We start from the raw sequence: 22,623 nt of genomic DNA on the forward strand, positions 1-22,623 counted from the left end.
ACAGGTATCGGGGGCGTCCTGTGGCTGTCGCTTTTACTGCTCCTGATGGCCTCACAGACGCTGGGGCTTTAGGGCTTTTATACTCAAGGCAAAGCCTGTTAGAAAGTAGGGTTTTATAAGATATGGAGGCAAATTTAGTGATCAAGTATGATAATAAGGAAAACTTTTTTTGGAAAATGTATTTTTTAAGATATTTACTTTTGTGTGTGTGTGTCACGCGCACGCATGCACGCACACGCACACACATGTATGCCACTTGTGTATGCCCATAGAGCCCAGAAGAGGGCATTATATGTCTTGAAGCTCAAGTTACAGGCATTTGTGAGCCATCCCACAAAGGTACTGGGAACCAAACTGGGGCTTTTTGTAAAAATAAAACGTGCTCCTAACTACTGAGTCTCTCCAGCCGCACGCCCCCTTTTTATTAAAATGTCGAATCAGATGTCAAGGTCAGTGTGTTTCCTCATCAAGTAGCAATAATGTTCCACTTCTCCCGTGTTCTTTTCCAGACAGACTGTACAGTTGGTAGAGAGAGAGAGCTAAAAACATAAATAGAAAGTTCATGCTTCCTTCTTCATGCCAGTCTAGATACAAAAATACAAAGAAATTCAGTGATAATGGCTCCTGGGTCATCTTGCCCAGATCACAGAGCAGGAATTCTAAGCATTCTGTGTGTTTGTTGTGCTGTCTCGGGAGAGCACAGATGACGCTAAGGCCAGGCATTCTTGATTTTACAGAGTTCTATTAAGCGTTCTTCAAAATTATTTTTGAAGCATTTTTACTCAATTCTATCTGAGCAAATGAAGAAAACATCGAGAGGGCTCACATTTAACAAGCAGATCAGTTCCAGTGGCTTTTGCTAGATAGCGGGAGCGAGTCTAAGACGTGATGAGAAGATATGGGCGAGTGACTGGTCTGTGCTTAGCTGATCTGTCAGAGGTGGGTATGCGGGGCAGAGAGAGCAGCATGTTGCCATCTGATACTATTTGAACACTTGCCTGCTCTAACAAAATATCATACACAGCCGGGCGGGCGTGGCGCACGCCTTTAATCCCAGCACTCGGGAGGCAGAGGCAGGCGGATCTCTGTGAGTTCGAGACCAGCCTGGTCTACAAGAGCTAGTTCCAGGACAGGCTCCAAAGCCACAGAGAAACCCTGTCTTGAAAAACCAAAAAAAAAAAAAAAAAAATCAAAATATCATACACTATGTGTATTAAATAACAGATGTCCGTGCCTCGTGTTTCTTAGATATCTAGAGGTTGGACGTCTGAGATCAGATGCAGGGAGTAGTTACTTCCTCATCGCCTTGAAGTTTTTGTTCATAAAGCTCTTCTCACACACAGTGTCTCAGGAAGAGACATCACAGCTTCCCAGGAGCCCTGAAGTACTCCAACACGACACTAGAGGGCTTTTTGTAGCAGTGAAACCGCTTAGTGGGAAAACCAGATCCAGAACAGGTGTGTGAAAGACGTTTGTGTTCAGTGTGAAAGCTGAACCGAGGAGGCAAAACCCACCTCCGGTGGAAGCGCACCTTGGAATGCACGCGTGGGCACCTTTGTGTCTGCCACTCTGTACGTATCTGTAAGTGCTGCAGCGGATCACGCGTAAGAATTTGCAAGCAGGTGAATGCGTAAGCAGCCAATCTGTGAATGATTAGCAATGGTGTATCAGCTTTGCTGCAAAGACACTCCTGTTGGAGTCATCCCGTTCAGCTCTCCTGCCTGCTTCTCTTGTTCAGGTCTTGTTTTCTGTGCTTAATGCCATAGCATAACTTTTATTATGTGAGTCTCATACTTTGTTAAACTTGCGCATAGTTTCTTTGTAAAATAAACTGCACTATAAATGAGAGTTTTATAGAATTTCGAGTTGGTTATTGCTAATAGAGTGAAGAGCTATCAATTTTATACAACTATGTTTTATGTTCCACCATTATTCAAAGCCTTAATTATAGTGTTTTCTGCTAAGTTCTTCAGGGTTTCTTTGGAGAGCATATCAGCTGGAGATGCAACTGATTTCATCTTCTCTTTTTCAGCGTTTTAATTTTCTTTCTTATATTAATTATAAGAACTTCCCAAAATTTTTGATAAGGGTGGTGATGTCTGGCACTTCACTTCCAATTATGTTCTCATAAATAAACGTGTTATCCTTGCTGATATGAACAGTCTGTGCAAAGTAAATCTATAGCAAAAGGAAGGGGCTCTTTACCATGCAGATTGCTTGCTGAATTATTAAATAAATTCAGTATTGCCACTTAGCAATAACCATTACCTTAGAAGATGAGCATTCCTAATTTGCCAGCTTCATAGATAGCAAGGATAACTCCTTGCCTATGATCACACTTGTGAAATTACAACGCTCACATTCATTTTCTTCAGGCTGGTCACCAGTCGGAGCTTCTGAACTCACTGAGACCCAGGCCAAGTTGAAAATTACATAATGCTATCTTGAGGATTAGCCATATTTATTATATCCAGAGTATATTGGATATAATACAATACATTTAAATAAACCCTAGTGTTGTATAGCCCTTGCAATTCTCTTTGTTTATCTCATCCCACAAATACTGTGCCGAGCATCTGAAGGACGGGGCTGAAGGGAAGAAAGAAAGTCCCGAGGACAGGCTTCAGGGTCTCCGAACTGCGTCACCTAGTTTTCTTACACCTCCATTTCTAACATGCTCACGATTGCTTATGAATTATGATGCTCCTGAGAAAGATGAGCGCAGACTATTAAAAATGCTGCCTTGTGGGGTGGGGCTGGAGAAAAGTTCAGGGGGCCAAGTGCTTTCCTCGCGAACATGAGGCTCTTTGTCTGGATTACAGAACCTCTTTTAAATAGCCTGGCAAGGTGGCATGCCCTTGTAATCCAAGCACGAGAAAGAGACTGACCCAGGGCTCCTTGGCCAGCCAGCACTTTCCTTGGCAAGTTTCAGGCCAGCGAGAGATGCTGTTTCAAAAGGGGGGGGGCATGGGTCAATGGTTAAGACCAGGGTTCCTTAACCAACGAGAGCAGAGGCCCAGGGTCAAGCCTCAGCACCCATCCGGCAGCTCACAAACATCTAACTCTAGTTCCAGGGCTCTAGTGTCTTCTAGGCTGCATGGGCATCAGGCATGAACTTCGTGCACAAATGTGTATATGTAGACAAAACACCCATACACATACAAATAAATAAATGTAGGTTTTTTTTTAGAAAGGAAAAGGGGGATCTTGCCTAGAGAATAACACTTTGAGATTTTTCCTCTGCCCTCGACACTGACATGTGTGTATGTGCCTCAAAACACATGAGCATCTGCACACACGTGAACACACATGAGCATCTGCACACACGCGAACACACATGAGCATCTGCACACACGTGAACACACATGAGCTTCTGCACACACGCGAACACACATGAGCATCTGCACACACGCGAACACACATGAGCATCTGCACACACGTGAACACATATGAGCATCTACACACATGTGAACACACATGAGCATCTGCACACACGTGAACACACATGGGCATCTGCACACACGTGAACACACATGAGCATCTGCACACACACGTGAACACACATGAGCATCTGCACACACGTGAACACACATGAGCATCTGCACACACGCGAACACACATGAGCATCTGCACACACGTGAACACACATGAGCATCTGCACACACGCGAACACACATGAGCATCTGCACACACGCGTGAACACACATGAGCATCTGCACACACACGTGAACACGCACATGAACTTTTATGTATATAAACAAAATCGTAGCTTACATCAAGAACGGTGGTACACACCCGTAATTTCAGCACTCAATAGGCAAAATAAAGTGGGTGGTTAGTTAAGAGGCTAGCCTGGGCTACACAGTGCGGTCAAGGCTGGCCTAGAGTACCTATCAAGACAGGGTCTCAAAAAAGCAAAACAAGACAATAAAAGAAATAAAAATGTAACAATTATTTGGGGGATAATGACAGGGACACTTTTCCTATTTGGTGCAGGTGCGTAAAAGAAAGAGGAATTTCATCTACAGCCCAAGTCTGGGTTCCCTCACAGTGAAGTGTGAATAGTGTTCACAGGACAGTTGTTCTAACAGAACCCTCCAAGCTTTAGTCTCAGGAGCAATTATCTCGACGGCCACTACGTGGCACTGTTGCCTCTCAGTTCCCCATAAACCTAACCGCTGTTTACAGAGGGGAAATGTACTTGAATCTCTATCTTCTTCCCACCCCTTTCCCTCTGTAGAAACTTTTAACATTAAATCTGCTGCAGGGCCTTATGGACGATCCAAGCGCCCAGAATAAGCAGCTGTTGAGTTCTCAGCCCTAAATGGGTCCTCTGTATCTCCTCCTCCGAGGTACAGGGAATATCACAAAAGAGGAAGCAGAACGGAAAAGCAAGAGAACGGGATGGAGCGGGTAGAGCCCAGTCTTCCAGACAGACTTGCCCCTTGGCACTCTTGTCCCCCGGGAGCCTGCTGAGACAGGACCTGCCCAAGACTGGCCTCACCAGCATTTCTGAAGGTTCAGTTGAAAGTTGCTGGGGCGGGGCGGTGGAGAGAAAGAAAGAAAAGGAAAAGAAAGACATACATGAAAGGAAGAAGACAGAAGGTAGAAGGTGGGCTCTGGAAGAGGAAGGGGTTCGCAGGAGTGAAGGGGACATGGGAAGGTGAGGTGCTGAATAGGAATGTATGAAGACGCTATTATAAGCCCATCGTTCTGTGTGATTAATATATGCTAATCAAACTAAACTTGAGAGCAAGAAAACCCGTGGATATCTTATGTTCTGACTGTGGACCCAGGCCACACACCTAGCCGCATCCCGTGGAGACAGCTGGTCCAGCAGCCACTGTCTTCCCAAGGCTCTTGTCCTGTCGGGTCTCTGGGGCAGGCTGTTTCTGAGGCTCTTGAGGAGGAGCTTTGTGCTCTCCTTTGCTGACATCTGTGGAAGTGAAAAACCATTAAAAGAGGCACTGAAGGGCAGCCGAGAGGACTCAGTGGGGACAGGCACTTGCTTCCACCACCCAAGGTTGATGCTCAGGACCCATGGTGGAAAGGGAGAACTTGTCCTCCGCCTTCCGTACGTTGGCTGTTTGCACACATGCGTGCCCACACACAAATGTCATAAAATCAAGTCCATAAAAAACTTAAAGGGTGTCAGATCAATTTAAACATGGCCTTCATTCCTTAGTGTTAGCCCATGATGAAAGTGTTGGTAATCAATTCTTCTGTTTTTGATGCTTTGGAAGATAATATCCCTTGCTCCTAGAGTTTCTTCATATCATTTAAGCATAAACCCACTAGTAGAATAAGCCTCAGTGATGAATGCCCCAAACTGCTTCAGTAAATAACTGCTTCTTAAAGAAACAGGACTCTAAAGCTGTGAGAAGGAGCGATACCGTATTGGGTTGATGATCGTTCACATTTGTGATGTGGATTCCTTTAAGAACAAGGTGATGAGCTGTGTTTTTATCTCTAGAAACATCCCTCCCAGGTTTACTGCTGTAGGCAATTTTAGTAGATAGTGGATCACTGGAAACTCATCCATCCAGCCCACCCGAGGAACTTCAGGATAAAGAAACAAAGATGTTCAATTTGAAGGCGTCCAGCTTTTAAAAATTAAAGTGTGTTAATGAGATGACCACACGGTGTCACTGTAACACCATTAAGTGGCAGGCTTCCAGGGCCGGAGTGGAAGACCAGAGGGAATGAACCGGTGCTGGTATTTAGTAAAATTCAGGAGTCTGCTTTTCCTGGAGAGATGACGGAAGCAATCACCGGCAGCTTCACTGCAGTGGTGTTTGAGGCACTCCGTTGTGCAGATTCACCCGAAATGGGTAGTTAAAGAGACAACGATTTCCCACTCCCGTCACCCTAACTCCCAGCCACCCCTAGGAACAGCACAATGCTTTTGCAGTTTATTTTTCTTTCATCTTAGAACTAAATGAACGGAATCATTGTTGGTTACTAACGATTTTCTTTAAAAGAGTCACAAGTCAAAAAGCTTTACTTTTTCAGTGAAAACCCAGACAACATTTTTTTTCTTTTTATCCTGAAAGTTGGGGGGGGGGGGGGGGAGGGATACTTAGGACTCGGGGAAAGCCATATCAAAATCTTTCTAAAAGTATACTACAACTGGAAGCTTTGTCGTATTGTTCTCACCAAATCAACACCCTTTTCTGTCACCGCAGTTTTCAATGCTTGTCCCTCTAGCTTTGACAGATGTTTCCTAATGCACAGCTTGAGATCAGTGATCACATTCTAGCCTGGAAAGCCCGTTCTTGTCTCCAAAAATATCTATAAAAGCTTGCAATGTAAATACGGCTCATTTGTTTTTAAACTCTTGGCAGGTGTCAATCACAAAACACAATGAAAGGCATTATGACATCTTCGAACAGCATGTGCTACTATTCCATCATACGGGCTCAGGCATACTGAGAAATGTTAAAGGCGGAGCTTGCCTTTTTCCAACTTCTTAACTGTTAATTGACGGAAGAAAAGGGTTTTTAATGGAATGTCTTGTAAGACTGGGGTAGTGAAGGTTTTACCACGCTGCCTTAGATGTTACCTGGACACACTGCTCTATCACAGTGTGGGGCTTCTGGTGGGGTTTGTTGTGGAGACCAGATAAGAAACACGGCTGGCAGATGTCAAAGTTGAGACACTTCAGACAGCGGTATCTGCCAAACGAAATGCAGCTTATGTCACTATTGGCAGGAGAGCAAACGGATGCAATTCAAGCAGAGAATGAGCATCCCAACCACGCAGGAGGTGTCGGATCGTACAGTGGTTACAGTTTGTCTCTCGAAGCTGACAGTTATTAAATAACCCATGTGCTTACTTGTTCAAAGAAACGTGAACCTTATCTTCATAGTACTCTGTGTGTGTGTGTGTATGCGCGCGTGCGTGCGTGCGTGTGTGTGCGTGTGTGTGTGTGTGTGTGTGTGTGTGTGTGTGTGTATTCATGGGCCATGGCAAATGTGTGGAGGTCAGAGGACAACTTTAGGAGTTGATTCTTTTCCTCCACACCAGTTCTGGAGAATAAGCTCAAGTGGTCGGGCTTAGAGGCCAACACCTTAAGCCAACTCACCAGCCTTGATGGAGTTTTTTTTTATAAGACATTTTATTAATGTGTCTTTATTCAGTAAACTACAGTCTAAAGGTCTGAATTATGTTCCTTCCTCACACTACCCAAATACCAAGTGCCTTGCATAGGCAGCGTCTTAGGGGCTGCAACCTCAAGAGAAACCCTCAAGGCTCTGGCCATATTTTGCAAAGCTACATGAGCACTCAAATATTTTGAGTGTAGTTTCCAATTATAAAAAAGAAGTTTGACATTTTTGATAGAATTGAATAAAGAATTCTCTTGGAAATTACAAGGTATGATAATCTTGAACCTGAGTTCCTGATGCTAGGGGAAAAAGTTAAATCTTAGATAAAAGATTTCGAAACAAGCCCATGCTTTTCCTTAAAAGTCTGTGCATAGGGAAGAAAAGATGGAGGGAGGGGGTTCTTCAGTGGCCAGGAGATGTGTGAGCAGCTCACCTGTTTCTTGACACGTTAACATGGCAGAATTTTGTTCTTAATTTCTGAATCTTAAATCTCCTTGTGTTCAGAAGAAGAGAAAGCACTGAGGCATGCTGTTACTGAGACCTCTCCTAGTGCTCAGGGAGACATCTCTCCTAACCCTCAGATAGTATGGTAATACTGAAGGGCTAGGAAGATGGGGCAGCCTCTGGTTAACAATAACACCACCATGCCTAGCTGTAGCAGAGACAGCTGCTGCCCTGGACAGTCAAGCTCAGGGTTCGGGAGGATCCTTGGCACATGGTAGATCACCAGGGAATGTGAACTAAATGAAGCTAAGTTAACAGTCCGCTTTCTGCAGCAGGACAAGGGCCCTAGTAAATACCACTTACTTGGCCTTGCAAAAGTTTTGCATAGCTTTGAAAATTAATCAACTCATCTAAGTGTACAAGATGGGAAAGCCTTCTCTTTAATGCGGATTGTTGGATGAGCTACCTCTCTGAGCTGGCAGCTTTGTCCAGCCTTTAGACAGCTACAGTTAACTTGTCTGAACAATATGCTAACTTCCCTTAAGTTCTGAGGCCACCTTTAGACTCACAAGAAAGGCTGCTGAGTGGATAAGACAGCTGGTTTCCTGATCATTTTACCAAATAGAGAACCCAAGGTTTTTTTTTTTCCAATCTTATCTCAGTCTTGTATAATTTACTTTTTTATAGACCATAATTGATAGCCCATCTGGGACTCAGTTCTTGGAGGAGGGGTAACTTCTGCTCTATATGTCTCCCCACTCCCCATGTGCACGCATGTGCACTTCTGTGCATGGACACTAGAGGTTGATGTTAGATGTTTATTTGAGATCAGGTTTCTCTCTGAATCTGGAGCTGACTGGTTCCTTTAGACTGGCTGGCCACCAGGCCCCAGGAACCCCCTGTCTCTGTTTCCAATCTTGTTTCTTCCATTGATTCTGAGAAACACATTGTACATCGTAGGACAATTTAGGTTTTACTCTAATATAAACTTTCCTTGGTCCTGCTTGCTTATTTTCCTGTTGACATGGTTTATTGTTTTAAGTTGATAATTGCAAAGAGGTTTATATGAGTCAGATTTTGTTGCACCTTCCAAATCCATTGCAAACTCAATTTAGTTTTTCAGTAAAATTTCAACTTGATTTCCAGATTTTTAGCGGTTCGGTAGACCTGCTTCATGCCTGTGGGAATGTGGTTAATGTCTGAACCATGGAGGATCAGGAGCTACAAGAGGAGAGGTAGGACAAAGCGAGCAAGTGTGAGCACAGAGGGCTCCGGCTTCCCTCCTCTCCCAGGACCCTGTACCTTGTTAGCTGCTGGACGTCCTGGAGCTTCACCCTCATACAGCCGCATGCCTATGCCTGTAGCTCATGACTCACAGCTTGCCCTGCTTGGTCAGACTTCTCATCTCCTTCTCTTCAAAGCTCTGGCAGCATTTCTGAGTTTACTTCCTCATTATTTAACTTATGGAAAACCTACACGCTAATCTTCTTTTTTTTTTTTTTTTTTTTTTTGGTATGACAGGGTTTCTCTGTGTAACCTTTGTTGTTCTGGAACTCGCTCTGTAGACCCAGGCTGGCCTCGAACTCACAGAGATCCACTTGTGAGTGCTGGGATTAAAGGTGTGTGCCACCACAGTTTAACAAACTATTCTTGTAGGTAGCTCCAAAGTCTTTAAAAGGCTTATTTGGAACAAATCAGTGTACCTTAGAGCAGTGGTTCTCAGTCTTCCGAATTCTTTGACCTTTAATACACTTCCTCATGCTGTGGTGACCCCCAATTATAAAATTATTTTGATGCTACTACATAACTGAAATTTTGCCACTTATATGAATTGCAAGTAAATATCTGATACACAGGATATCTGATATGCAGGATATCTGATATGCAGGATATCTGATTAGTGACCCCTGTGAAAGGGTTATTTGAGCCCCCAAAATGGGGTCACAATCTATAGGTTGAAAGACACTGCCTCAGAGGAAGAAAACTTGGCTACTTAAGAGCATTGAGTCAGTGGAAGAACTTAATATTTCATCGTTTAGAGGAAATAAGTTTATTTTCAACCAGGATGCCTCAGATAGGGAATTAATTATTGAACTAAAGGCAAGTGAACTCCAGATATATAGGAAGGATCCCAGAGGTTATCTATGTGGCTCCGTTGAACCCGTCTACCACATGACCATTTAGGAAATACGATGCTGACTGTACCTCAGTCCTATGATTGGGAAGGTTCTGCATGCGCTGCACCGCACGGGGTGAGAGAGCATTTCTGAGGCTGACAGTCGGTAGCAGGTTGGGAGCCACAGAAGTATAAGAGGCTCTGACTGTAGCCAAGACAAGAATTTCTCCTCCTTGATTCCAGAGCTCAACACCTGGGGAAGAAGAGCAGGCTGAGATGCACTTCCAGGCGGGATGTGCCCCCTTTCTTTCCCCCCTGGTTCCATATCTGTTCTGCTACGGAAATCAGTCATGTGAGAGCCAAAGGAAGGATACCTCCAAGTTCAGGTTGTCCTGGAGCATGCCTAAAGTCTAATTTAAGCAAACTCTTCAGACACCTGCACCGGTTCCCAGGGATATTTTACGTTACTCACCCCTCGGAAGCAGCTGTGGACAGCACGCTCCACAGGGCACAAAGCACAGCTCTCTCCGACAACAGCAGGAATCTGCAAAGGCAAGCTCATGTTAGCTACTGAGTGGACTTAGTGTGCCTGAGTAATGGAGGTCCCGCAAGCAGCAAATACCAGACATCTGGGAACAGAGGCGTCATCTCAATCAAATCAGTAAGCTTTAGGTTTTGTTGCAATGCTTGAGTTGGAACAATGAATGAAAAAAGATGGGAGGAAGACCACAGAAGGAAGGCACTGAGGCAGCGAGGGAAGATGTCTGCTGTCTGACGCCTTAGAATCCCAGGCAGATTATTTTAATCTTTCTTTTCCTTTTCCCCTGATGGAGGTCACAGTGACACTGCTTTCAGGATCACGGTGGCTTTAAGAAATAGTGTGTCAAGAATTTTCACATTGTCTCGTTTGAATAAATGTCAATTCCAGTACTTCTTTTGATCCTATGTCAAAATATCTGACACAAAGAACTTCAACTGAGGTTGGCTTGTGCTTCGGTCCATGGCTTCTGGGCTGTGGTGAGGTAGAGCATCAAGGCAGAAGGCTGTGGCTGGGCAGACCTCACAGTGACCGGGGAGCATAGGGATGAGAGGCCCATAGGAATAGATCTCTTTTTACATGGTTTTTTAGCTAGGCCCTAATTAAGAAAGTTTCTACCAAATAATCCATTCAAAACATATCTAAGCCATCAGTTAGATAAGAGTCCTCAGGATCTAGTCACTTCTCAGTGATTGGATCTACCAGTTGGGTACCAAGCTTTCAATTCAAGAGTCTTTTGGAGGATACTTCATATGCAAACTGTAACTCCAGTCTTTGAAATGGGCTGGTAGTCATCATTATTGAAAGGAAGAACTGACAAGAAATGATGTCACTATGTCAAGAAGAGATATCTACACATTCACTGCAGCCTTATTTAAGACAGCCAAGATAGAAGAATGACTGAGGTGTTTGTTGACATTAATGGATGTTATCTGGCACTTAAAAATAGCTATAGCATGGATGAACCTGGGAAATATATGCTGAAAATGAAATCAGCTGTACACAGAAATACTGTATAATCTCTCTTACATGGAAACTCTAAAGAGATGAGTATAAAGAAACAGAGAGTAGAATATGGCTTCTTGGAGTTGAGGGTGGAGTAGGAAAACCAGGAGATACGGCTCAAAGAGTATAAACTTACAATTTATGATGATTAGGTTCTGGGGATCTAACACACAACACAGTGACTTGTTAATGATGTTTCTTGCTCTCTTGACTTTGATTTGAGGGATCTTTATCTGTGCTCACACATAAATAGTAACTGTGGGAATGATGAGTGTCCAAGCTACTTGACTGTGGTAATCCTTAAACACGTACAGCCGTGTTACCTGTGATACACATGATGTAACATCTCTCCCCTTTCCTCGCCCTCCCTTCTCTCTCTCCATCACTCCCTCCTTCTCTTGTTTCCTTTCTTCTCTTTTTTCATTCCTTTCTTATTTTTTCTTTTGAAATAGGGTCTTGCAAGGGTGGTTTCAAATTCCTGAGTTCATATAATCCTATCACCTCATCTCCATAGCCGGAACTATAGGTGTGTGTACACCACACCGCACTTAACATCTTTTGTACATATAATTTTTGTTGTTTTTAAAGCTAAATAGATTAAATGATCACTGAGAGATGATTTTTAAGCAAGACAAAAAAAAAACAAGTTTATTGCACAGTTGGGGTCTCACTCTGGAAATTCTTTTTTTCCATTAAGGGACAAAGCTCATTAGACTTTCTTTCTTATTTGCTTATTTATATTTTATAGATATTCCAGTGACTCCATTGTCCCTGCATTGTACCTTTCAACCACATTCATTGCGTGGAGATTGGGGTTGGTAACTGCAAGACTAAAGCGATGAATTTGGTTCTGGTTTCTGTATGCATAGATGTGTGTACCAGTCACCTTCACTTATTCGCATTTGGACAGGAGTCCCAGCTCAGGCTGTCGGATCCACTGCTGTAATTGCCAGGACCCCCTGCTGAGTCCATCAACTCAAATAAACGTCCTCCCAATCAGGAAAGTGGCACTTAAAACCTCTTTGCCGACAATTAGCCAGACAGAAGTCAACAAACATTCGCTACTGGTAACAAGATGGCGTGTGCTTTAAATTGATAATAACCCCGTCACAGACAGAGAGTAAGGAACCACTCCCAACGTTATTTAGTCAAACAACAACAACCGGTCATCTCCCATCTTTTGAATACTGATGAACTACCTGGGACACTTAGTAAGAGCGTTGCTGATTCAACGTTCTTCCTTCTCTGGTGTTTCTACCCCTAATGAAGAAAGAGGTCTCAGTTCACATGGAAATATGCAGGAGAAAGCCCTGGGATCACCAGCTCTGTGATTCCAGCACCAGTAAAAAAAAGTTCCCCACCGTAGTGGGATGTAACCTGGTGCTTCCCCTTTAAATACCTTCAGAAAGTTTTTGTGAATTACTTGGCTAATTTCTTGCAGGTGTTCTTTCGAGAAGAATTAAATGTGACCAGGTGACATGCTGGCATGGGCAGAATGGCACTCAAAATGATAATTAGCATTCCTAGGGGATGATGTGAATCACATAGGGAGGACTGGAGTTTTCTAGGAAGGAATTCGTCTTAGATTTCATAATGGAAGTCAATGGGATGATAATTTACTATGCAAATTACAGCTCTCCGTCCCAGTAGCCTCTCAGAGCCTGCTAATGCTCACAGGAAGGACACGCTATAGGAGCCAGCATTTATTCCAGCCCTCATTGACCTTGATTTAAAATCCCTGGAGACTGGAGTTAACTTGAAGCCATCAGCAGTAGCCAGGAGGTGAACACCAGGACTCAAAAGGAGAGGGGAAATCACTCTGTCCAGGTCCTTCCTATCATATCTGCTTTGAAACTGGCTACTGTTATCAGTCTGATGGGTTAGGCCCCTGGCTTTCCACCTGCTTGCGTTCTGCAACATGAGTTGTCGTGGAGGAACATCTGCAGTGGCGGTTGCCCGAGACATGCCTCAGATGGCAGAAAGCCTGCAGTAGGATCTGGGCACTGCCACAACCACCAGAAGAGCCTTGAAGTATTTAAAATTGTTACCTGGCATTTCTGAGTCAGGCTATGTAGCCTAGAGTAAGAGTCAAGTACACAGCAACTGGAAGTTTATGGGGCAAAGCTGCATTACACCAGGACATCACAAAACCTGGCCCCTGCTCTAGTTTGTTTTTCTGTTGCTGTGATAAACACCATGTTCAAAAGCAACTTGGGAAGGAAAGGGTTATTTGACTTTCAGGTTCCCCATCACAGTCCATCACTGAGGGAAGTCAGGGCAGAAACTCAAACACAGACAGAGGTGGGTACCATGGCGGGAAGCCACCTGCCGGGTGTTTTCCCATGGCTCAATCAGCCTGCTTTCCTGCATATCCCAGGTCCACCTGCCCAGGCGTGGTGCATCTACAGTGGCCTGAGTCCTCTCATATCAATGATTTATTAAGAAAATGCCTTATAGGAATGCCCACATGATGGAGACATTTCCTCAGTTAAGGTTTTCTTCTCCCCCAATGATTCTAGTTGTGTCAAGTTGACCAAAACCTAAGCCAGCACATTCTTCCTTCATGATGCTTTTGGCTGAAAAGAAGCCTTTAGAGGTTCTCATTCACTGGCTGCCAGAAAGAACCGCTGTGTGGTTCCCAGCAGCGATGAGGAAAAAAGACATAGGCTTGGACGAAGAAGACCCTGCCCCAAGCATGGACCCCCTCCCCATTGTCTTTCTGGACAGTCCCCCTCTCCTTCCATAAAATCATGCTAAGAGACCTCACAAGGCAGATTTGAGGCAGAGAATCTCCTTCACATTCCTTAAAGCTGGCTTTAAAGAAACCTGTTTCCTCCAATAACTCCCCACCCCTCTCATAAAATAAAGAGCAGTATGAACTTTAGATTCCGGTAACAAAAGAAAAACAAAACAAAAACAGGACCTTTCTGAAACCAGTTGGAACCAATGAGGCCAGTCAAGATGTATGCATTAGCATAAGTGACATCCCCCTCCTCCCCCGTGTCCCTGATGCTGCGACACATTTGAACACTCCGTACAGCAACAGAAAAGTCAACCCTGCTCTTGGAAAACCCAGACAAATCCTGCAAACTCCTGCTTTTATCCACCGTAGCTTATGAATTATTTTCAATTTATTGAACTTATCCCTAAGACGTGGCCCTGTCCACATCTTGCCCTTGAAGTATGTACTATTGCTTTGTAATTAGAACTGTTTCCTAATCCTTTGTCTCATAGCTGAATCCCGTCTCTGTGAGTGACAACATCTATGCCTCTCTATCACTCCTGAGACCCCCCCTAACCTTCACTGTCAGCAACACTTTAACCTTACTAAAAAATTTAAAATCTGCTGTCAACTCTGGTCAGACAAGCTGCTGTTTGCCATGGTCAGCAGTGACTGCAGAGACCGTAATTGGTCAGAGTGCAGAAAATAAATGGCTGTTGAGTACCCAGCCATAAATGGGACATTTTTATTACCTCCTCTTCAAGGTCTTGGGACCATCACAAAAGAATACAGAGCTGCAGGGAACGGGAGAGCTGTGTGGAATGCTGATTTCTGGACGTGGCAAGGCTGTTGCTCTCTCAAATTCAGAGCAGCTATGGTCACCGACACAAAACCTATACAACATTGGGTCTGTCAGCATCCTGTCCTAAGACCCCACTCCTCTCTGAAAATGTATATACAGTTATTTAATGATTGGAAGAAGAAGGGGCATTTTCTTTAGGGGTGCCCATTGGTAAGGACCCAGTCTCCTATATCAAACTTATACCCATAAACCTGTAAACAACCCTAATGAAACCCACTGAGTCACACCCAGAGAAAGACAGGAAAGTAGAAGAAAGTCGGTTTGGATGAGGAAGGGGATTGGTTGGAGCTGGAAAGGAACAAGAGAGGGAAATGTGTGTGTGTGTGTGTGTGTGTGTGTGTGTGTGTGTGTGTGTGAATATATTGTGTATATGTCATGATGAAACCCATTATTCTACATAATATTATGCTGATAAAAACACTAAAACATTTAAGTCATCACTTTACTTAGGAACTATGAACGTCTTAGGATAAAAGGAGCTGAGAGGAGCAAGGGAATGCAAAAGAAACTGTCCCTCCTCCCAAAGCTTCAGTTTGAACAACTGTCTGTGCAGAGATGCCTTCCAAGAGCCAAGGAACACAGGGAGAGAACAGGCACCTGGTTACAATAGAGTAACAAACAGGAGCAGCTAGAATCGTGCTCGGTGGGTAAGGTGTTTGCTGTCTAAGCCTGAAAACCAGAGCCCAGCATCCATGTCAAAAGCTAGCTGTGGCCTCATCGGTGCCTACAATCTCAGCACTGTGGGAGCAGAGGCAGGAGGATTGCTTGGGTTTGCTGACCAGATCCAGGGTCCGTGATAGAGCCTATCTCAAGGGAATAAGGTAGAAAGTGACAGGACTGGGCACTTGACGTCTCCCCCAGTCCTCTGTATGCATACGCTCATGGGCACACCCGTGTGCATACACCAGGAATCATTGAAGAAGGCAAGGATGGCCGTTTTACACCATCAGTGTCACCCCTGCACTAGCCTAAGGTAGGACATTATCTACAGAACATTTGGTTGGGGTAAGAGAAGGAGGTAGGTAGAACAATTTGCGTTAAATTCAGCAGTAGACAGCTTCAGAGCACCTGACGCTAGACCAGTGCCCGTGGGCTCGGTCTTCAGATCTGTGCTTAGTCCCTGTGAGATGAACTCAGAGTCGATCCTGTATTGTTTCTGGCTGATGGCAGTAATCTTGTTCTCTGAATAACTAGCTCTACGTGGTAGGCAGACCATAGAAGACAAGGCTTGACTTCCAGTTTTCAGTCGAGTCGATCCTGTATTGTTTCTGGCTGATGGCAGTAATCTTGTTCTCTGAATAACTAGCTCTCAGTGGTAGGCAGACCTTAGAAGACAAGGCTTGACTTCCAGTTTTCAGTCGTGCTGGCTACAATGATCCTGGGCTTAGGACATCTGGCAGTGCAATGGCTACAGGGTTCATGGGCTTACGGACCACAATAGCGAATCTGTCTATATTCTAGACAGGTTACTGTTACAGGACATAACCAGACTTCAGATACTGGAACAACTGCTATGGTGGTTTAAATGAGAATGGTCTCCGTGTGCTGATTTCTAAGTAATTGGTCTCTAGTTTGTGGAACAGTTTAGGAAGAATGAGGAGGCATGGCCTTGTTAGAGGAGGTGTGTCAATGAGGGGTGATGGGATTTGGGGTTTCAAAAGCCCATAACATTCCCAGTTAGCTCTCTGTCTCTAAGTCATGTTTTTGGATCAGATGTAATCTGGCCTAGATTTTGGTGCAAATAATAATCCATTTCTCCCCTACCACACAATCAAATATGTCCTTAGGTGTCTCATTGTTATCCTTTTCCCCCTCACAATTGTTGCCCTAGTTTCCTGGATCTCTTAGGGGACCCTGATAACTACACTTCAGTCAGCCTACTCAACACCCCTCCCATTTTAAACTTGAATATTTCCTGTTTGCCTGTGTTATTCTCCCAGCTCTCCCCGTCAAACAAGGAGGCATACTAGCCCTGGTCTTCTCAGTTCTCATCCTAACTCTCCTCCATCCCTTCACACCTCAAAACAATGTTGTCTTATATTTTGTCCAATGACCCAATCCCTATACCCACGGATTTCTGAGCAACCCTGTAGAATCCTTCTTACTATTTGTCAGTTAGCCTCCATCACTTATGTCTTCATTATCCCAATTTTTGTTCTGATTTTTGGTCTAATATGAAAATGAACCTAATATCCCAATTGTATGCTAATTACTTTAGTCTTATAAACCAAAAATGAAGAACTAGCAGCTTCTTAGGACATCAGGAAAGAAGGTAACCCCTCCGCTGTCAACACCCAAATCTGATATTCTCCGTAAACTATTCCTTGCTTAGTGATTCTCAAGCTCCTGCCCCAGCACCCTGCCTGTCTGCCTACCTACCGCCACAATCTCCACCATGATGGCCACAGAGTCCAACCCTCTGGGACCACGAACCCTCAAGTTAAATGCTTTCTTTATAAGTTGGCTTGGTCATGGTGTTTGGCTATAGCAACAAAAAAGGAAAGCAAGAGAGTTATCTACTTCTTCAAAATGAAGACATCAAAACTTGATCGTAAGGATCAAGAATCACCAGAGAAACAGTGTTTGGAAGCAGACAGTGACCAGTTCAAATGTGACAGACAGATGGAAGGTTTGCAAAATACTAAATGCCATTTCAAGAAAGCTCATCAAACCACAGGAAAATGAATATAAACAATTCAGAAACATCAGAAAAGCTAAGAGAAATAAAAGACAAATGGAAGTACAAGAGCAGAAAAGTTCAAGGAACAAGACAGAAAGTACAACAAGGCAGAATTGGGCAAGCAGAGAGATGAATGTGTGGACTCCAGACGGGTTCGGAAGCACAGTGTCCCAGAAGATGGAAGAAAAAGGATGGAATGAGAAAGGCCTACAGGATTCATGGAGCAGTATCAAAAGAGCAAAGGCACAGCTTTCATTTAAGATGGGGTAGGACGACACCAAGCTATAGGAACCCTACGCAAAGAAATTCATCAGGCTACATTGCCAAGAAAGCATGAGGAATTGAGTTCAGATCTCCAGAACCTACACTTTTGTCTTTTATTAACTGAAGTGCTTTATTTATTCAACAGAACAAGTAGTCTTAAGTGAGTCTTAAGTAGACTCGCACATTCCCACATAAATAGCATCCCACTGCAATATGAGTAAAATAAAGGCTACAGACAGTTGGGCGTGTATCTGAAAAGCACGTATGTGTTTGCTCATGGACAGAAGGTAAGGGTGGAACAAACTAGAGACCCGTGGCTGTGTCCTCTGCCTGCGCAGCCCTGGAGAGCCGGCCAACAGGGGTTCTACTTACATCACTGGGACTCTCTCCTCACGCCTCTCTTTCCTCAGCGCTGAGGGTGGAATCCGAGGTCCATTGCGCAGCATCCAGCCACCTAAGCTCCTCGGGTTTTTATAGCACTTCTCTCTGAGCACTCCCGTTCTTAGAAGCTAGGTGTAGGGTGCACATATAACACCAGGATGGGAAAGCAAAATCACCTGTCTCCCTGTACAACACCAATTTTGTGCCCTTCTAAAAACTCATTTTAGTTTTTTAAACCTTGGGTTTTCTTCCTTTTAGTTGACCTTTTCTAACTAATGAGTAGCAGATATTTTATAAGAGAGTCAGAAATTTGTTGTTCTTCAAGAGAAGGGTTAAGTCAAACTACAAAAATTTTGTTCCGCTGCTACAGAGTATAGGCTTCATGCTGTAATGGGAACAGATTATGAAGAACTTTGGGAATGAGAGCGTGTTATGGTTGGATCTTAAGTGTCCTCCATAGAGCATATATTAAAGGCATAGTTGCAGCTTAGAGATACAGGAAATAGAAGAAGTGCTAAGAGGTGGGATCTCATTAGGGAGAAGCCTTGAAGGGTAGTAAGGGATTCCATTCTCTTCCTCTCTCTTGCCTAACATAAGATGAGCAGGTTCCTCTCACCCATGTTCCCATCACCATGTTTCCATTTCTCACAGCCCCAAAGCAACAGGGACAACCGACCATAGGCTGTGAGTCGAGATAAACTTTCTGCTTCTTAAGTTGGCCACTTGAGGAATTCTGTAACAAAAAGGTGGCTCACGCAGGAAAGCTCACGGGTTCAATGCAGGGGAAGACACAGGCATGGGTCAGGCTTGCTACAGAAAGAGGAACTGACACTGTGAAAATACTGACAGAAACAGCAGGTTGATATGACCGATACCAATTGAGAACTCATAAGGATTGGGACTTACCTGCTGTAGATCTGTTAGGAAGGCTCTCAAAGCCCTCCGAGTCATGCGGGCTCGGGAGTCACCGCCTCTCCTGTTGTTTTCTGCATAGAGCTGAAAAAAAGCTAGACACATACAGGGCAAAGAAGCCTTTAGTCCATCCCTGTGTCTGTGAAGAGTACATGAACTGGCCAAGCTTCTTTGTGAATATAAAAGATACGTGGAGTCATGTTCCTGTTGTTTGCTTGTTCCCGTGAAGGCTTTCAAGGGCAATCCGTCAGTAACTAAGACCCCAAACCTCTACGCCCACCCGGTGATAACAGACCTCTGTGCTGGAGGCTGGTGAACAGTCAGGTGAGGATCCCAATTAATTAGTGATTTCTGGATAATCTCTAAAATCATAAATGTCAAGGCAGCCAAACAATGCAAAACTGAAAAGCATGGATTTTAAAAGAAAATCCCGAAATCCTCATAAATGTAAGCATCTCTTTTAAATATTAACAAGACAAGAACTAGAGAGCTGGCCCAGCGGTGAAGAGCACTAGCTGCCCTTTCAGAGGTCCTGGGTTTGGTTCCCAGTCTCCACAAGGAGGCTCAGAACCATTTGCAACTCCAGTTCCAGGGAAATTGACCTCCCTTTGTTGGTCTCTGCAGATGCTGCACTTACAGGATATACAGGCATTAATGCAGCCAAAAACACCCATAAAATAAAACTAAAATGTCAAAAAACAAAATAAAAACAAACCCAGCCAGCCAAGGTGAGCACACACCGCAGGGCAAGCCATGGTGAAAGGGATTCAGACATCAGCAAAGAGGATGACACACTGGGCTGGGAGTCACCACACTTCAGAACACACTTAACTTTGACACGTTACCTCTGTACTTTGTAAGAGGACTGTCCCCTGAGAGAGCAACCAGCGCTGCAGCCACAGGTTGAATTCTGAGACGACCCGATCCCGTGCTGTGGGGCCACAAATCCCAGACAAGTGTGGGAAGGCAGCGTTATTTAGGCGAAGTTATTAGGGGAGTTTCTCACCGACTGTTCCTGTGAAGGCCTTCTGATCTAGGCCATCAAGGGATGTTTCATGTATGCTCCACACTGCTCTCTTCCCATGGGCTCTTCACATATGTAGAACTTGGCACAGCAGGGCATTGAGTGAACATGGTTTTCTGATTCATCAGTTTCTCCATGAACTCATTGGGTAAACATTTGCTGGATGCTTTTCTGTGATATCACTGTGCCAAGGACTGGGTGTGCACATGTGAAGTGGGCAGTCGAACTCCCTTAGGATTCATCTGCCTGCCTTCCACACAGCAAAGATAAGGATAAAAATAAACAACATAGTCGGGTGGTGTGGCGGTGGCGCACGCCTTTAACCCCAGCACTCGGGAGGCACACACAGGATCTCTGTGAGTTTGAGGACAGCCTGGTCTACAGAGTGAGTTCTAGGACAGCCAGAGCTGCTACACAGAGAAACCCTGTCTAGAATAAGTAAACACAAACAAACGAACAAATAAAATTAAAAGCATGTGTCCCCTCCAAAACCACTTGTGGGCTCTGGCCTAGCCCCTGACTGTGGACTGCACACTAGCTGTGGTGCTTTACCCTGTACTTAGGAGTTATCAAAGGCAGGAGGCTGTTACAACAAGCACACACTTGAAAGTACACTCAAAGGCTTAATGTTTAAAGAGACCGAAATCATGACAGCATGAGGAGATTTGTCTATTACTTGTGAAATTAGGAAAAAGTTGCAAATTAAGAAAGAAACAATTATAAGGAATTTGCCCGTGGGAGGTAAGCTCATGTCAGCATCGTTCATTGTCTCCTCCATCTTCCTCAGACCAACTGAGAAAGGGCAGAGGAAAGTCCCCAGCTTAGCAAAGCACACACTAAACACACGCACATGTGCCCACACACTAAACACACGCACATGTGCCCACACACTAAACACGCGCACATGTGCCCACACACTAAACACACGCACATGCGCCCACACACTAAACACACACATATGCACCCACACACTAAATACATGCATAAGTGCCCACACAGCTTCACAAGCCACCATCTCCAGAGTGGGCCTTGCCCGCTGGTGTGAGGTAATCTGTTAGTTGTCTCTACATAGAATATCCAACTCTATCCCAGCTAAAAACCCAACTAAGTCAAAACTTGGAAGAAAATAAAAGAAGAAAGAAACAAACAAGAATTATGCCAGCAGGAAAGGACGAACAAAGCGTAGTATATACACACCCATCCAGCCACCCTTCCAAAAGTGGGGATTCAGCTCTGGCAAGGGAATGGCTCTGTAGAAAAGAAAACCATTTCCTGCTTCTAGCTATGTATGTGCCATTTGTAAGACTGGCACTCGGAAGACTTCTCTATTTCCTTACTGAGTAACGAGTCAGTAGGTGACAAATAATCAGCAGATAAAGACAACGCCTTAGACACCAGATCTCAAGTGGACACTAGACAGCCCCAAATGGCCGGTGGCCAGAGGCCTTGCTGCTGCGGCCATGGGCAATCCCCAGCCCTCACCTGTCATACATGGCCACGAGAAGACTCAGGGTGAGTTCTGGAGCTTGTGGATGCACTTGTGCTGGTTTGCCCATCCCGGTTCTCTGAAACAGCTCCTGGAGCTCCCCAAAAAGCTGCTGCACAGAAAGAGAGGTCTCCATGCTCTCCCCAAACTCTCCACACGATAGAACTTGCTGAATCAAAGAGCTGTCCATCAAGTCCACTGTAGGAAATAATGAAAGATGGACCTTATTTTTCTGATGAGGGCAATCGGCTTCAAACACAGCAAATATTTTCTGGTGTTTAAGTGAGATTAGTTTTTTGTTTCTCTTTTGTTTTTGTTTTCAACAGTGGTCATATTTTTTTAAAGGGAATTAAATGTGCCCATCAGGGACACAGATCTTCTGTGCCGTTCTGCTATGACTATTTTGGCAAATGACTTGATTTTGGAAAATTGTGTGTTATTAAGGTGTGGAAACACTATTGCTAGGATGGTTGCTGGGGTGCTGTCTTATAGACAAAAGTTAAAAAGAGCCAGAAACTTGACGAATGCACATCCTAAAGAAGTTGAAACCCTGTGGCGATGAAGTGGGAGGATATTTTTGCACTGTGCCCTGAACACAGCTTTCCCATCTACTGTCCAGCTTCAGAAGAATACAGTGTATTGGAATGTTGTATACACAGTCACCATAGTAAAAAGGCAAAACCCTAACAACACCCTAAAAACAGTGGCCTAATTACCCAACTCTGTAGGTCTCACTCACATTCGGCAACATCATGTTTTAAAAATCTTGGTTCCAACAATATTATTTTCTCGAAACAGCATTTCACAACACCAGGGCTACTCACAAAAACGGTGGCTTATTTTTCACAGGCACAAATCTATATCACCATCATGTAAAAAGTTTACAAGGCAAGGAATAGAGAAAAAAATGAAATCGAGCAAGCCCTAAAGTTTCTTGCCAACAGAGGGTGACAGACAGAATTAATAAACACTCCCAGTACCACCTAAAGGGCAGGGATGTCAAGAGCCACAAGAGCTGCTGGGTTTAAAATGCTTCGGTCTGTGAAGTGATGAAAGTCTATTTCTCACTGCTTCATAAATCAC

General features: G+C 44.3%; 1 protein-coding gene across 1 annotated transcript in view; it reads right to left on the reverse strand.

Moving 5' to 3' along the window:
* Positions 1–22,623, reverse strand: part of Dytn (dystrotelin) — a 51,148-nt gene that overhangs the window by 20,293 nt on the left and 8,232 nt on the right. The window contains exons 3-9 of the mRNA XM_041631700.1: positions 21,537–21,738; positions 19,876–19,961; positions 19,025–19,125; positions 10,139–10,210; positions 9,756–9,919; positions 6,563–6,674; positions 4,806–4,936 (exon numbers count right to left, since the gene is read on the reverse strand). Of these exons, the coding sequence (XP_041487634.1) occupies positions 4,806–4,936; positions 6,563–6,674; positions 9,756–9,919; positions 10,139–10,210; positions 19,025–19,125; positions 19,876–19,961; positions 21,537–21,738 (868 nt within the window). The remainder of the gene's footprint in view (positions 1–4,805; positions 4,937–6,562; positions 6,675–9,755; positions 9,920–10,138; positions 10,211–19,024; positions 19,126–19,875; positions 19,962–21,536; positions 21,739–22,623) is intronic.

Source organism: Microtus oregoni, unplaced genomic scaffold (assembly GCF_018167655.1).
Source record: "Microtus oregoni isolate MIOR12 unplaced genomic scaffold, Mior012 000038F_ref0000394, whole genome shotgun sequence".
In the NCBI taxonomy this organism is placed as follows: domain Eukaryota; kingdom Metazoa; phylum Chordata; class Mammalia; order Rodentia; family Cricetidae; genus Microtus; species Microtus oregoni.